Genomic DNA, 16,427 nt, shown 5'->3' on the forward strand with positions numbered 1-16,427 from the left:
CTGTACAGATTAAATACTCTGTGTGCTGTGTTAAAATAGTGCTCTTGCAAGGGGCCTTTGGTGGTTGTGAGTTCCACTGGGAGGTGCAAAAGGTCGTGCATTAAGTGGGTCAGGCCCCGTATTTGATCAAGAAATTATGTACAAAAGATCAGTGCTTGACTAATTATCATGTTGACCTTGTTACAGTGCATATATTGTCAACCCCAGAGGTATGGAGGCCTTCGCCCAAACCTCTGCCTGACAGGGAATTGATTGTAGCTATTGGAAAACAGAAAGAAAACATTTCTGGGCACTTCGGTGGGTGGAAACTTCCTAGAAATCATCAGGATTTGCTTGAATGCTGAAAACCTTTGATGTGTCAGATGAAAAAGGGTCTGTGAGTTTGTTGGCCTGCATGAATGCTTCTGGTACCTGTGCAGTTACTGCCATGCTTCAGGATGCTGACAGAGTTATCCAAAGCTTAGCATGACCCCTCAGGAGATGAGGAACAGTTCAGTGCAAGAGAGCTGCTATCCAAACCCCAGCACCAATTCCCCACGTGTGCCAAGGAGTATCACAGAGCTGCAGAGGAGGCTGCCTGAGCAGGAGAAGCACTTTTCAGGTGTCTCCTCAAGAGCAGCACTTTCTGCAGCCGTGGATCATTTTGCTCTGGCAGCCATGCAAATTGTCACTCTGTCCTTTTAATAAAAGTATTTTGCTTTCTAAAAAACGCTTCCAAGCTGCCAGTTAGAAAATGCTAGCCCTGTCCTCCACCCCTGTCTGAATCCCTTGGATGAGTATGAGCACAACTGGCCAGAGCTGAACTTGAAAAAAAAGAAAGTCAGGTTTTGCCTGCATTTCACTGGAAAGTATCAGCACCTTCCAGCAAATCCTCCTACAGCTCTGCTGTGCTACCTTGGAAGAGCCCGCCCAACTTCCTCTGGGACCAATGCTTCATGAGGTGATGGTGTTCTCTGGCCCTCCTCAGCAGTACATTCCCTTTGCCCATCAAACCTACAGCTCAGCCCGGACAGCTTGCTGCCCAGAACGCTCTTTCCCCTCAGCTGCATTCTATCCAATCTCAACATGCCCATGGGCTGAAGTCTAAGCAACAGACTGGTGGTCAGATGAAGTGATCTCAAGGCACCCTGTGGAACTGATGGAGGTAAGGCACTCAGCTTCACGCCAGAACTGCAGAGGCTGCCAGCAGAGACAGGCCTGCTATCATGGTGAGCCTGGACTTTTTTTTTTTTTCTTTTTTTCTTTTCTTTTGGATGCATTATGAAGAAATAAATGAGAAAATTCAAAATAGACTGCTTTTATGTTTTATTTAGATCTGTTTAACTACACTGACGCCTACCCAAAACGTGAATTGTGCTACTGTATCACACAACAGTTCAGCCTCCTCAGCATCGATAGATTTCGTAAAGCAAGCTACCACGCCAGCCTTCAGTCTTGCAGGCTCAAATACCTCAGCTGCCTCCTGCTGTAAGTCGGGAAGGTCATGGATGGGCATTCAAATGCTGCTACCAAAAATAATCTCGCTGTTACCCAGCCACTTATTCTTGGTCCTTTGCCAAGAGGGGACTCTGTCAGGGATATGATCCAGCTGAACATAATGTGAAACATTTTTAATGGAAAAGAGGGGATACTTGCAGAATCCCAAACCTTTCAAGTGATCCCTTTGCCAACTTTCCATTTGAGGAAGGAGATCCAGGCAACACATCCCCCCATCTAGATGCTGTGACAGGAGCAAGGAGCCCTGGAAGCCCACTGGCTGGTAGTAGGGCATCTAAAACAAGTTGCAGAGAGCACCTCCAGAGCACAGAGGTAGCCAGAAGACAGCCCAGCACGCAGCAGCTTTGAGCAGTGCAGCCATGTGAGCCAGGGGGAGCAGCTCACACCGAACGGACGGGAGACCTCGATCCTGCAGGACCCCTGCTGGCTCAAGTACTGCCCCACTCCTCGTTGGTTAAATACGTGTCCTCTCAAACGGCAAATGCAGGCCCGCTGCGAGCAGAGCTATGCACTGTGCCCCATCTGACAAGAATGCCTGTCTGCCTGCATTCTGATTCTGCACTGCTACGTTTTGCAGTAAGAACCCAATCTGCTAACACACGAATGTTGTTTTGTCAATCCACTGGCAAATGCAACAGGATAACAAGTAAAGCAAGCAGAGCACAGCAGCACAGAAATGATGTTTGGAGGTTTCACAGTGCTAAGATGCTGACATCTTCAGGCAGAACCTCACTGCAGCGTTTGGATAGCTTTGAACAAAAGTCAGGGTCATATTTGGCCATTTTATCAGGCAGGGAGGTGAGAAGCTCCTCATTTTGCAGTTTGGGATAGCAAAGTGGAGCTGTTGTTCTGAGATACTGCTGCATACTGGAAGGCAGGGAGAGCAGCAAGCCAGCTGCACTCCTGCAGCGTGCTCCTCCAGAAGCACTGGGCGGGGATGAAGAAACAAAATTTGACGTTGCTGCTTTCAAGGATGCTCCAAATATAATCTTTTGTTTAAGAAAGGAGTCCTCCAACACAAGGTCTGATACTTCACAGCATGAAAGTTTATTATTAAAAAATAGACAAGATGTACAGTTTAATATGTTTACCTGCTCAACATTAGCTCCTAATTAACCTCCTTACTCACACAGCTTCTTTACTCCTACCTGCTGTAGGATTTCAGAAGCACTGTAGGAAACAGTGAAAAAAATAATAGAAAAATCCCCAACAAACTGATAGAAATGCAAGGAGGATAAATAATCAGCCAGAACGCTACTGATAAGGCGCAACAAGAAAACATTAAGGTACAAAATTCTACGTTTTATTGATGTTCCAGTGAGATTGCTTAGCATACCTCAGTGCTTTCGGTCCCTTTATACCAAAATGATTATCAAACTACACGTGGCACATCCTACTGCTTTTTGAAAACGTGGCACATTTCTGCACATCCTTAGAAATCACGAGCTAGGAATACAGCCACTAAGTAAGGGAGTTAAGCCAATCATTCCTGGTGTTTCCACGCCCCTCCTTACCTTGGCTGCTCAAGGTGCCAATGGCACATGGGCAGACATTTGGCAATCTTCTCAACATGGAGAGGTGTCCCCACACATTTCCCCCTTTCGCTTACTGCTGTTGCACCTATAAACCAAATACAGAATGCTTCCTGTGTTTCCTTTGGTCTGACAACGTCTGGTTTGGAAGCCTCGATGATGTTTGTAAGTCATCCTCTTAAATGACTGTCGGGACTCTGGATGAGGATTTTATTTTGTTTACTCTAATGGAAATCCAAAATGTTTGACATTATTCACTACGGAGCACAAACTCCTTAAAACTGCTGAGTACCATAACAGAGGATACATTCACTACCCACAGAATTTAAAAAGAAAAAAAAAAGAGAAAGCTTGCAAATACATTTATATTAATAGGAATCAGTTGCTCTGTGACTTCAATGTCAGGAAATGTTAAACATCTGTGTCTCCTGAGGAGAATGATGTGCTGAAGCCCTGATCCAGCTCCTTCATAATAGAACAACATTTATCAGCAGAAGTGCTCCAAAACGTCTCGCAGAAACCCAGGATGTGAAAGCTGGTAGTTCATGTGCACCTTTAACAAAGAAAAGAGGCTGCAAACGCTATTAGTTACAATGGCATCAAAGGGGAGAAAGTTTTATCACGACTTACGTAGTTCTGTTGAAGAATAAAGGTCACTGAATTTCTGCTTTACAAAGTGTACAGTGCTATTTTTTTTTAAATTAAATGTATGCTACGTTTTTTTTTTTATTTTTGTTGAAAAGAACATTTATGACACTACTTTAAAGGAAAGACCGTATCTGATAGCTACACTTTACACAGAGATGTAAGTAAACACGGGAAACGAGGCTCCGTCCCCTCTGCTCTGCTCTGAGGGACAATCTGCTGCTGAGAGGGGAAGTGAGTGTACAGGAGGGGGAATTAAAGCCCGAAGCTAAAGAGTGCCAAAAAAGAACAGTGTGCGTGGGCAGTAGCGTGGATGGGACTGACTATGGGCATGTCTGGAAGCAGCAAGAGACTATTTTACATACTAAAAAAACCAGTACCACTAACTCCCTCTCGTTGAAAACAACAAAGCAGACAAAGACAAGCTCTTTTCAGACTTTTGTGTATATGGAATTTTAAGATAGGAAATACAAATTGGTTAAAATACTGCTAAGGATAGCACAAACAAGAAACATACTTCACTTATCACTTAATACAAGTTTCTACAGAAAAAATATTGGTGAAACATCCAGATCTTGCAGTATTCCAAGTATATGTATATCCGGTAGCCCAAAATTTACTTTTTTCTTGGATTTAATTTAAGCACCTTCATTACACAGTGTTTTTTACTACAAAACAAGCAAACATACATTCAGAACCCTAAACTATTTTCATAATTAGCATACTTTAAAGCATTCTATGTCAGACAGATGCATCCAAAGTTGGTTTTCTTTTCAAGACACGCAGTCTGCATTAGCTGGAGCAAACAGCTCCCTGCATTATTGTTCACACCTAATGCAGCAACTTGATTTCTGCAGGTTATTTATTTAAATGCTTTCACTTTTACAAAACATTTTAGGAAAAAAAAATAATAGGAAATTTGCACTTCAGTTTCTCATTCTCGAAATATGTTACTTCATGAACGTGTGGAGGACAACTTCCCAGCCCAGGCATTAGGCAAACCAAGCAGAAGTAAAGCATTATTGGAGCTTGTGCTCCCTAATGCAGAGGAGCTCCTTCAAGAGGTTCAGACTGGAGGCAGCCTGCGCTGTACTGACCATGCCCTGGTTGAGTTTATGGTCTCGAGAACACGGACCTGGAGAAGAGCAGGTCTCTGAACTTCAGGAGAGCAAAATTCCAGCTAATTAAGAAATTATGGGATTAGATCCTCTGGGAAGCTGTCCTGGGGGGGAGGGAAAAGGAACAAAACAGAGCTGTCAGCTCTCTAAGAATATGTTTCTGAGAGCGCGAGATCTCTCCATCCCCAAGTATAAGAAATCAAGCAGAGGAGGCAGGAAACTGCCGTGGTTATGCAAGGATCCACTGTCAAACTGAGGGAAAAGAAGGGAATGCAAAGGCAGTGGAAGCAGGGACGTGTCACCTGGGAAGAATACAGGGATGCTGTCAGGATGTGCAGAGACAGGATCAGAAAAGCCAAAGCAGTGCTGGAACTGCACTTGGCAAGGGATGTGAAAATTAACAAGAGGGGTACACAGGTCAGAAGAGACAGGCCAAGGAGAGGGTATCTCCTCTGAATAATGAGAAGAGGGAACTGGTTACAACTGAGATGGAAAAGGCTGAGGTAATCAGTGAGTTCTTGGCCTGTTCACTGGCAGCCAGGCTTCCTGTGTCTCTCATATCTGTGCACCTTCACATCCCTGAGCTGCTGGGCAGCAGCTGAGGGGGAACAAAATTCGTCCTGCTGTAAGAGAAGGGCAAGTTCAAGACCACGTGATGACACTGAACACATACATGTCCTTGTGGCTGGATGACAAGTACATGGATGACAGGGTCTTGAAGGAGCTGTATGATGTGGTTGCCGAGACACTCTCCATCATATTTGAAAAGTCAAAGCTGTCAGGTGAAATCCCGGGTGATCGGTCACCCATTTTTTTAAGGATCAAAAGGAAGACTGGGGGGAATTAGAAGCTGGTGAGCCTTACAGCTGTGCCTGGGAAGATCACGCAACAGATCCTCCTGAAAGCTACGTTAAGGCACAGGCCAGAAAAGGAGGTGATCTGAAACAGCCAGCATGGCTTCAACAAGGGCAGACTGTGCCTGACCAATCTGGATGATGGAGTGACAGAATAAGTGAACAGAGAAAGATCAATGCCTGGACTTCTGGAATGCCTTTGACGTGGTCCTTAACCACATCCTTATCTCTAAATTAGATACTGAAGGGTGGACTACATAGTAGATAAGGAATTGGCTGAATGGTCACAGCCAGATGGTTGCAGTCCATTGCTCTATGTCCAGCTAGAGGCCGGTCATGAGTGTCGTTCCCCAGGGATCCGTCTTTGGATCGGTGCTCTTTAACATCTTTTTCAAAGACCTGGATACTGGGACTGAGGGCACCCTCAGCACATGTGCTGATGACACCAAGCTGAGCAGTGCAGTTGGCACAGTAGAAGGGATGCCATCTAAAAGGACCTGAACAAGCTTGAGAACGGGCCCACGTGAACCTAATGAGGTTCAACAAGGTCAAGTGCAAGATGCTGCACAATGATAGGGGCAATCTCAAGGACGCATACAGACTGAGAGAAGAACTCCTTGAGAGCAGCCCTGTGGAGAAGGATTTGGGCTCCTGGTGGGCAGAAAGCTGGGCATGAGCCAGCAGGGTGTGCTTGCAGCCCAGATGGACAGCTGTATCCTGGGCTGCAGCAACAGGAGGGTGGCAGCAGGGCAGGGAGGGGACTGTCCCCCTCTGCTCTGCCTTTGTGAGGCCCCAGCCAGAGTACTGTATTCAGGCCTGGGGCCCCCAGCACAAGACAAAGAGCAGGTGAAGTGGGACCAGAGAAGGCCACAAAGATACCAGAGGGCTGGAGAACCTCTCTGACAAAGACAGGCTGAGAGCTGGGCTTGTTCAGCCTAGAGAAGAAAAGGCTCCAGAGAGATATCACTGCAGCCTACCAATACCTAGAGAGCCCTGCAGGAAACCTTGGGAGGGACTTTTCTTCAGCGAGTGTAATGATAGGACATGGAGTAATGGCTTTACACTAAAAGAGAGTAGGTTTAGATTAAATATTAGGAAGAAAATTTTCACTATCAAGGGTAGTGAGGCACTGGAACAGGCTGCCCGCAGAAGTTCTGGATGCCCCGTTTGTGGAAGTTGGATGGGGCTCTAGGCAACCTGATCAAGTGGGTGGCAACCCTGCCCATGGCAAGGAGGTTGGAACTCGATGATCTTTAAGGTCCCTTCCAACTCATGCCATTCTATGATTCTGTGAGACAATTACACTCTCACTCCCTCCACCCCTTTGTTTTGCAAAGGAAATTTGATGTAGGGACCGTATCCCCATTGAGCCCCAAGCCTGCATGTACATAACAATAATGTTTTACATATCTACAGACTTCTGAGGACCTCAAAGTTATTTGCTAACAGTTGTCTAATCCTCACAACACCCCTGTGAGGTAGGTATGGTATTATCCCCAATTTATAGAATCAAGACCTTAGTGTGCAGCACAACCACACACAACTGTTCACAGACCTACGAAAGCAGCTTCTTAGCTTGAGCAAAATAGTGTTAATGCTCCTGCAGTGCTTCAGAGAGTTAAGAGTTTGTACTGGCACTCTCATTCAGGCTGGGAGGTGCAAGCAGTTAAAGCAAAGTGCTAGGTAGGTTGCTACTCTGCCACCTCAGGCAGGTTGTTTTGGAATGTTTATAAAGGTGGCTGGACTGGCTGAACCGTTTGCCACACTTCAGACAGGCATAAGGCTTTTCTCCTGTGTGCACACGGATGTGTTTCTTACAGTCCGTTAAGGTCAAAAAAGTCTTGCAGCAGATCTTACATGCATATTTGCGTGCACCTTCTACAACCAAGACATTGTGCTCAGATAAGGCTTTCTTGCATTTTGAAAGAACATCTGCAGATGCCCGTGTTAGCTGTGGAGGACCAGGTTGCGAAGGATGCCCATTTTCAAAAGAAGTGGTCCCATTGATGATCAGCTGGGAACTAGGCGAGTTATCCTGCAGCTGGGAGCTCCTGACGGAGGTTACAACAGGCATTTTGGGGGCTATGCGGCGGTAGCCAGGAAAGCTACTCGCTCCCCCTCTTATAGAGCCTATCATTGCCCTTGACAGAGAATGCAAGCCCAAGCCTGACCTTGGAAAGTCCATACCAAACTGTTCTGCAGCCCGGTACCCAGAAGTCTGCACACAGGGAAGACCCATCACATCCTGCATTGGTCTAACAAAATGGGATTCCGCAGGCTCACTGAAGGGATTCTCAACATGAGAGACTGTGGCAGATGAATGACCACCAGCAGGCCCTGACTCTGGACTCATCAGGAAAGAAGCATCACTGTCCATTCTACAGTCACTTGTTGTATTTGGAATGTTGTCCTCAGTAGTTTGACCAGCACCATAGCTGCCACCTCTGCCTTTATTCAGAAAATTTGAGATACTGAAAGTAGACTTGTGTTCCAGGTTATTTGACACGTCCATAATATGGATATCTCCTACCCTATCTGTAGTAGACTGCGGATCAGAAAAGCTACGATCGCTGCTCTCAGGACTCAGCTCTATCTTCTCTGCACTCACAACTCCTCCTTCCACTTCAACAGACTCGCTGCCTTCTGCTTGGGAAGTGACATCACTCACCTCATCCTGAGGCTCCGGGGAACTCGAGGGCTCAGATTTAACCACCACCCTCATGTGCTCTTTTCCATCAATGCTGACCTCTGGATTGTCACACGGGAAGCTGTTTTTCTCAGATGCGGCCTCCTGGTCAAAGCTGGTTTCCACTTGTGTCGCCTGTGATGACATCTGTGAAATACTTCCTCCGCTGTTGTCAGACTGGCTGGGCACTTGAGTATCTTCCTGAGCACTGAAAGACTGATCAAACATAATATTATTATCCTCCTGGTTATCAGTGACAGCATCAGCCTTAGAGTTGTCCTCCATCTTCAGTGAATCTGATGAAAAGAAATCCTCCTGTGAATGAACAACTGACTGCCCACTCTCTGCAGTCACGTCAGAAACAGCCTCATCTATGGCAGGCCTCATTCGCTGCCTGGCCCGATCTTCAGAAGACTGTTTACGCTTGTGGAGACGGCGAATAGGAAAAGCAGAGCGCTGCTCTATGTTGCTTCTCATCGTGGAACTCATAGCGCTTGGTTGCTCCTCTGAGCTCTGAGTGGAACTCAAGGCGGAGCTCACAATGCTCAGCCCAAGCTGCTGAAGCATGAAAGACCTTTGAATGCGTGCGTTTTGCTCTTGAACCCTGTCGTTGGGTGGAGACATCGGCAGCGTCCTGGTAGTAAGGTAGTGTTTGCATGCTTTAACAACAGAGTTCAAATGCAAGTGAGATGCAGCCAGCAAGATATCCATAACGTTGCTCTCTCCAAGCATAAGTGTGGAAGTGTACATCATGTCTATGAGGGCAGCAAAAGCTTCTGCTGTCACCACTTCGCTATCCAGCTGAATCATATTCATGATTTGATCTCCTTCTGCTACAGTGAAGAGAGCTCGGAAATGTGTACTACATGCTGCTAAAACAGAGCGATGGGCTTTGAAATGCCTGTTTCCCACCACAATGACGCAGTCACAAAGTTGGCCATGAAGTCTCTGGTAGTTGAGCTGCTGAAAGATTTGCTCAAAGTGCCCCGGAAAATCCATGATCCTATAAAACAGAAGAGAAGAGAGTATAATATTAAAAATGGCTGAGGTTCTATTTAAATCACAGTGGGACTGGGTTTAAAAATGAAAGATGATGGCTAAAAGTAGGGTGAACAGTAAACAATTCATCAACTGCCACACTGCTGCTGTATCAGAACTAGCAATCTCCCAAAGGAACACATGGGAGAGAAAAACAGACTGTCATGGAGCTAACAGCACAACAGCTACCCCAGTGCCAGACTTGTCGTGGGCAGCTCCACCGCAAACTGCACAACGCCATTCATCCTCCTGTTAACTTTCGTCCAAACTGTAAGAAATTCTTCAGGAAAATATTTAATCCTGGTTCAATTAAAAAAAACAAAACAACAACACAAAAAAAAAAAGCCCGCAATCATCAGGTCACGCAAAATCTGACAAAGCACCCCCCGCTTCCCAGCTGTCAGGCTGGAGAAAAGCATCAAGTTGATGTTCCCAAGCCAAAGATGCAGCTGTACTCACCTGCCTACCTCTTCTCTAAGGCACACAACACACACTTCACAGGAATGAGCCTGAGGAAGATTTCGCCATGTACTGCACTAGATTAGGAACCCTTCTCCCTGACAAAAGAAAAAAAAGGAATTTTATGTAAAGACAGAAAAGCAGGAACTCCTGCCAGCAGAAATCAGAGATGGTTGAGAAGCATTTGCCTCAGACCTTAATTGGTTCCTCGGTATTTTAAAAGCTGTAGGAAATTGCATTTTATGCCTTCCAACAATGCTGAGGTTCCAGCCTTACTGAGGCATCAAAAATCCCTTAATTCAGCAACACAAAGGCTACGACGTCTGAATGCCTGAAGTAAGCAGTGTAATGAGATTAAATAAGTACTCTGTCAATCTCCCTTATCCCTGTAGATTAAGATATGTAATAAAATAGGAGAGTTTGAAACAAAACTATTTTTTTTTTAAGATGCAATAATACAGCTAACAAGGATTTTATTTATCTCTCACTACAAAAATATGTTTGGAAGTAAAGCAAGGCATCTTCAAACACAAACAGTATCAGGACAGAAAGATTTTAGAATTGCACAGCTTTTATTTCTGCACATTTTCTCGAAGAGAAGTGTAACACATGGGAAAGTGAGAAAATCCTTTCTGCATTCTTTCTGAATGACAGAGGAACCAGGCAGCAGACCCTGAAACTCAGCAACATCAGGCAACAAGACAAAAGGATCATAGAGGGAATGCAAAAAGAGCTACAAGCCCCGGTAGGCAGAATATCAAATTCTGTAGAGGACACTGCTGCTCTAGCAACCAATGCTGCTAAACAGCTGTCTGCCTTCGCATGTCAGGATAAAGTAATGGCCTGCTTTGTTCCATCCACCACCATGCTACGAATTCCTCCTCTGTAGCCTGGAGGCTGGCTTCTCTGGAAAGTAAAAAACGGGCTACCAAACATCTCCTTATTTGTCTTCTTTGCTTGCTTCTGAGATGGGCCAAGTGTTGCACCAGAGAGAACACTCTGCCCATGGCTTCAGGAGTTAAAAACAAGATTAGGGAGAGTTTAGGAAGAGGAGGAGAAGCAGGCAGGGAGGCCCTGCAATTCCCCAGCACCAAAGAAATTATTTCTCCCTTTCCCTGTAGACTACCATCACTGCTGTATCTGCTTATGCTTGAGGGACCTGCATCTTGGTCAACTTCCTTTCAACTCACTTCCCCTCCCGTCAGGAGCACAAGCTTCAGGGAAGCATTTAACATTCAAGGACGACCTGCACAGTGTCCAGTGCTGTGGTCTGTAGACAAGAGACTCTAAAGAACATCAGGAGCCTACCAGGACAAGACATGGAAGCTCCTTCTCCTAAAGGCTGGAATCAACACTGCTTTTCAGCTACAACAGCCTTACAAAATGTGTCAGCACTGAACCATAACCACCACCTCCTGCAAAGGCAGCCAAGGCAGGACAGTGTGCTGCACCTACAACTGAAGAAGACGTTGTTCTTGTTGCATCTTCACCGCAAACACACAGAAGTGCAGGAACCAGCAACAACTGCTTCGTTTTCCAGGGTCATCAGGAGCAAAGCAGCACAGGCAGCCAAGCACTCCGCAGTCTGCGTTATTTCAGGTCATCTTACAGAGCTTCAGGCACTGCAATAGATATGAAACACTGAGAGCTCACGCGTTGCCTGTAACAAACCAGCCTGAGGAAACAGCATCCTTCTCCAGATTGTGCAATAATGCACTCAAACTGATGTGCAGTGCAGACTGGTTGGAAAAAGAAAAGTAACACATTTGAGCCGCAGATGATGGAAAAGATGGCATATCAGAATCAGAAAATGTTCCTGCGTAAAGCCACCAAGAAATGACTGAGCCCTCTGTATACTTGGAACAAGATAACCACCAGCTGTGCTTCAACTAGTGCTAGTCTGGCTTCATATTTTTTTATTACACCGTAAGAGCTAAAGTCCTCAAACCAAAATCCACAAACACAGACCCCACAGAGCATTTGAGGCCTTGCACAAGATTCATTTGAAAAGCAGAAAGCTAAATTTGACTCATATATATATTAAATACAATACGTATATAGTACGGTGTGAGATGTGGACTACTTCAGATTAGGAAATATATGCAAAGTATCTAAGTCAATACCAAAATATTTCTGGTTGGTCTATTTCTGGCATACACAGTCTCCTGAGGTCTCAGTAAGATCTCAAATTCCAGAAAAACCTGGCCATAAAGACTCCCCTGAAGCACTCACAGGCAGCACATCCTATTCATTCCACTCCAGAACAACGCCAAGCACCTACACGTCCCTGTGCAGATACCAACTCAAGCCATTCCATGATTCTACAAATCCAAGATTCTATGACAGAGTCAGGTATCCCATCAATGTACCAAAGTCTATTCAGATTTAGGACATGGATGCTTCCAACTACGAGAAATGGATTCAGCAGTCAGTTTCTGCAGCCTTCATGAAGCTCACAGACAGCTTCCAGTTCACTTTCTAGGGACCCAGGGAATGTTGGATGAATGTTAATGCTGAATCACACTTCTAGAATCATATCATAGAATCAAAGAATGGTTTGGGTTAGAAGGGACCTTTGAGATCATCCAGTTCAAACCCTTTGCTATAGGCACTAATACTCCCTTGGGCAGCCTGTACCAGTCAGTGGTCCATCACCCTCTTAGGAAATAATTTCTTTCAGATACCCAGTCTAAATCTACTCTCCTTAAACCAGTATTCCTTGTCCTACCAATTCCCTCCTGACAGTGTCCCTCTCTAGCTCCCCTGGGTGACAGCACCGAGCAAGTTTTTGATTTAACAGTGTGTGATGTCACCAGGCAACGGACGGCCCTCCACTGCATACACTGAGTCGTGGCAGAGTCTGGCCCAACTGAGCTTGTACTTGGCCTCTGGCTGAGTGTGTCTGTGAGGCATGCAGACCTAGTGAGACTTTCTTGGGTTGTGCTGTGTGCCTCTAGCAGATATTCTCAGTGCCCATCCCCACAGCATCGCCTGTGTCTCACCAGCCCTGCCTGGCTCAGGCAGCCAGGACTCACCTGGCAGAGTGTGCTCGAGGTAGTGGAGGTGTTTCCAACCTCCCTGCCATGGCTGCTTGTGTCCCACCAGACAAGGCTGTCCAGGGCCTCATCCAGCCTGGCTTTGGGCACTTCCAGTGACAGGGCACCCACAGCTTCTCTGGGCAGCCTGAGCCAGGGCCTCACCACCCTATGAGTAAAGAAAGTTCTCCTAATACATAACTTAGGTCTTCACTCGTTCAGCTTAAAGCCATTACTCCTTGCCCTAGCATTACACTCTCTGCAGAAGAGTCAAAGTCAGCTTCCCTGTAGGGCCTTCTAGGTACAGGAAGATAACAGCAAAGTCTCCCCTGAGCCTTCTCTTCTCCAGGCTGAACAAGCCCAGCTCCCTCAGCCTTTCACTGCAGGAGAAGTGCTCAATCTTCTGATCATCTTCGTGGCCCTCCTCTGGGCCTGCTCCAACAGCTCCGCATCCTTGCCGTGCTGGGGGCCTCAGGCTTGGACACAGCGCTCCAGATAGGGCCTCAGGAGGGCAGAGCAGAGGGGCACAGTGCCCTCCCTGCCCTGCTGCCACAGCCCAGGATACAGCTGGCTGTCTGGGCTGCAAGCACACACTGCTGGCTCATGCCCAACTTTCCGCCCACCAGAACGCCCAACTTATCTGCAAGGCTGCTCTCAATCAGTTAATTGCCTAGACTGTATTCATATCTGTGATTACCGTGATCCAGGGGCACCGCTTTGATATATGTACTTGAAATAAACAACTAAAAACTAGAGCAAGAGCCTGGGGTTTTTTGGTTTGATTGTTTGTTTTCCATCATATAAACAAAGGATATTTGCATCTCTGAGCCCATTCACCAAAAAATTATGTATTTAGGAGCTTTTGCTATTCTAAAGTGCCAAACCTGCAGGAATTCCTAGAAGAAAGCCAATACTTGAAAGTGTGCCAAGACAGTATTTAATAACTGTTGACCAATTAGCTTAAATTACATTTTACAAAACATTACCGTAGAATTGTACTGTGTTTAACCACTGTGTTACAATTAAAGCATCTCTTTTGCGAAGTCTGAAACACAAATCATAATCTACACAGGAATAACTGGTAACAGCACTTAGCCCTCCACGGGCAGTTTTGCTTTTTGAATAAAAATAAGAAAATCAGGCTGACTAGATAGTAGTAAATTAGAGACAGAAAGAAATGGAAACCCTGAATTTCTTCAACATTTTGAGCAATTTTGATCACTTTGAAGCATGACTCACTCTCTGACCTAATGGCATTTTCAAACTGTGGAAAAAAGTGGATCTTTAGTTAGCAGTAGCTTAAATGAATTCCAGCCTTGTTCCATACAACTAAAGTAGACATCAGTGCTACACTGCCTTCACATCAGCACCAATATGCCAAATGCCTGCTGTGAAAAGCATTCTTTGTGTGTGAAAATGACATAGAAAAACATCAGCAATTAAAAACCTTGATGACTGACAATTTAACTCAGAGCAGCTCATTTGAAGTTTTTGTTTTGCCAGGTGTTATACATCGTTCATCTCACAGCATTTGTCTCCATACAATCAGGGAGGACGAATTACCACTTGCCTAAGAATCAGAAAACTACACTGCAAAAGCTGTTGCTGATTGCACCCACCTTCCAGAGAAGGAATTACTTTATAATGCCATATTCTCTCATCGTTTTAAAAGTAACTATGCAACTACATCCACATAACTGATTCAACCCGTGACTGCTGGATTTTATGTGAGGAAGGCTGAATTATCTGCTTATGGTTTTCCAAAACTCATTTAAAAAACTCTAACCATGTCATTCCACTTACAGAAGGAAGTCAGTCTACACGAATGACTTACAAGGCTCCGTGTATGACCACTGTTCCAAAAGTAATGCCTTCTATTTTATTGTGTTGGCCCAGAACGCCATAGGTGGATGTTGGTGGGATGGCAGCAGAGATTGAACCTTCACATCAACATTTTGTTACAGCCATGTGACAGATGGCAGCAGAGGGGCAGTGAAATGGAAGCGCATATGAAGCAGAAATGTACCACTGAATTCCTCCATACAGCACCCAAAAAACAGCACCCAATGACATTCATCAACACTTGCTAACTTTGATGGAGATCAAAAAGTGGATGTGAGCACAGTGAGGTGATGGGCGGTGCGTTTCAGCAGTAGTGACGTCTGTCACCTCCACTGGTGCAGATTTACATGAGGGTGGCATGTGGGTCCCTGCTCAGCACTGGTGAGAATGACTTGCTAATGGTGATGACCGCGTTGAAAAATGGTGTTTGGTAACGGAGCATTTGCTCCACCAAACCAAAGTGATCTATCTGTTGTAGCTTCCACGGAAATAAACAGGAGGCATTACTTTCAGAGCAACCTACGTAGTACACGTGACAATGTAAAATGGAAATATTTTATTAAATAACAATCGCCATGATTTTCATGTGTGGATGCTGAATTAAACTCCTTCTGAACAAATCTGAAAGGGCAGAGGAAGAAATTAAGCACATCCAGTCAGCTCCAAGACAGATCTGCGTGCTGTGCTTAACACAGACATCAGTGCCAACTGATCTTTTTCCTGTAACAGACAGGCTTACAGCACAGTGCTGCAGCAGCAGAATGGCTCCCAGCTTATCCACCGCACGGGTCTGTCAGCATGAGACAACCCACCAGCTGTGAGGTGGCTGTAACAGACGCCCTACGCCGTCAGCCAGAAACGCCAGGTAGGGAGGGAGGGAGCAGCCGTGTGCTATCCGTGCAGTCAGCACCTCCCACCCAAGTGCCGTCCTCCACAGCACGGCTACGACAAACAACGCAGTAACTACACAAACGTGAGACAGGAAGGCCTGCTCTCTCCCATGCCACCTCAAGATACGTTTCCCCGCGGTCCAGGCCATAACACGAACTCCGGGCGGGGAACGTACACGCCGAGGCTGCACGCCAGGAGACTCTTACGTTCCCCCCACATGTTAAAACATCCCGGCGCTGCGTCCCTCCCCCAGAGGACCGCTCCTGCTCACCGCCGCCGTTACAGACCCGAACAGCCCAGCTCCAGGCTCCACCTCCAGCGCCGGTAACGCGATGCTTGCGGCGGGGCCGGGCCGGACACCGGCAGCCCACAGAAGGCCCCAGCGACGGGAGTTCCCGCGGACGGCAGCCCCGGCCCTGCTTCCAGCTCACCGTCAGCGCGGGCCCTGCGCGCACCAAACCCGCCGCGCTCCGACTCTCCGTCCGGGGGCGGAGCCGCGCCCGGCGCACGCGCGTGGGCCCCGCCGCGCCCCGCCCCGCCGCGCCACCGCCCCGCGCGCCGCCAGCTGCCCCCCACCCCGCCTCCCGCCGGCACCCCGCTCACCCGCGATCCCCGCCCCCAGCCGCTGCCTCCGCACGGCTTGAGGGAAGGGGAGAGCGGCGCGCCGGGCGGCGGGAAGGGCCGGGCGCGGCCCTGCTCCTCGGCCCTGCGGCCCGTAGCCCGCTCCCGTGACTCCACCCCCACTCCCACCCTTGCGCCGCGTCGGCCGGAAATGGCGCCATCGCCCCTCGGCGTCCGGAAGTGGCGCTCTTGCGCCGCTTCGACCGGAA

The 16,427-nt window shown here is 47.0% G+C and overlaps 1 protein-coding gene across 13 annotated transcripts; it reads right to left on the reverse strand.

The window, feature by feature from the left end:
- Positions 1 to 2,522: 2,522 nt before the first annotated feature.
- ZBTB5 (zinc finger and BTB domain containing 5) lies at positions 2,523 to 16,395 on the reverse strand. 13 transcript variants are annotated; one of them, XM_085213620.1, is made up of 4 exons: positions 16,201 to 16,339; positions 11,285 to 11,451; positions 9,830 to 9,927; positions 2,523 to 9,335 (listed from the first exon to the last, which is right to left on the reverse strand). In XM_085213620.1, the coding sequence occupies exon 4, from the start codon at positions 9,329 to 9,331 to the stop codon at positions 7,313 to 7,315; it is 2,019 nt and encodes a 672-aa protein (XP_085069746.1). In that variant the 5' UTR covers positions 9,332 to 9,335; positions 9,830 to 9,927; positions 11,285 to 11,451; positions 16,201 to 16,339; the 3' UTR covers positions 2,523 to 7,312. The 13 variants fall into 13 exon arrangements, 11 of the variants coding, with proteins under 11 accessions (XP_085069746.1, XP_085069742.1, XP_085069741.1 ...); XM_085213616.1 differs by lacking the exon at positions 16,201 to 16,339 and adding an exon at positions 15,885 to 16,190; XM_085213615.1 differs by lacking the exon at positions 16,201 to 16,339 and adding an exon at positions 15,869 to 16,190.
- Between the last annotated feature and the right edge of the window lie 32 nt (positions 16,396 to 16,427).

The sequence above is a fragment of the Meleagris gallopavo genome, chromosome Z (assembly GCF_905368555.1).
Source record: "Meleagris gallopavo chromosome Z, MGAL_WU_HG_1.1, whole genome shotgun sequence".
In the NCBI taxonomy this organism is placed as follows: Eukaryota; Metazoa; Chordata; class Aves; order Galliformes; family Phasianidae; genus Meleagris; species Meleagris gallopavo.

Excerpts from the sequence above, each read along its gene's own strand:
- ZBTB5 (XM_085213614.1), bottom strand. The coding sequence starts at position 16,379 with ATGGCGCCATTTCCGGCCGACGCGGCGCAAGGGTGGGAGTGGGGGTGG. Across the intron at positions 9,336-16,200 it reads GCTGGGGGCGGGGATCGCGG|GATCATGGATTTTCCGGGGC; the intron begins GTGAGCGGGGTG and ends TCTGTTTTATAG.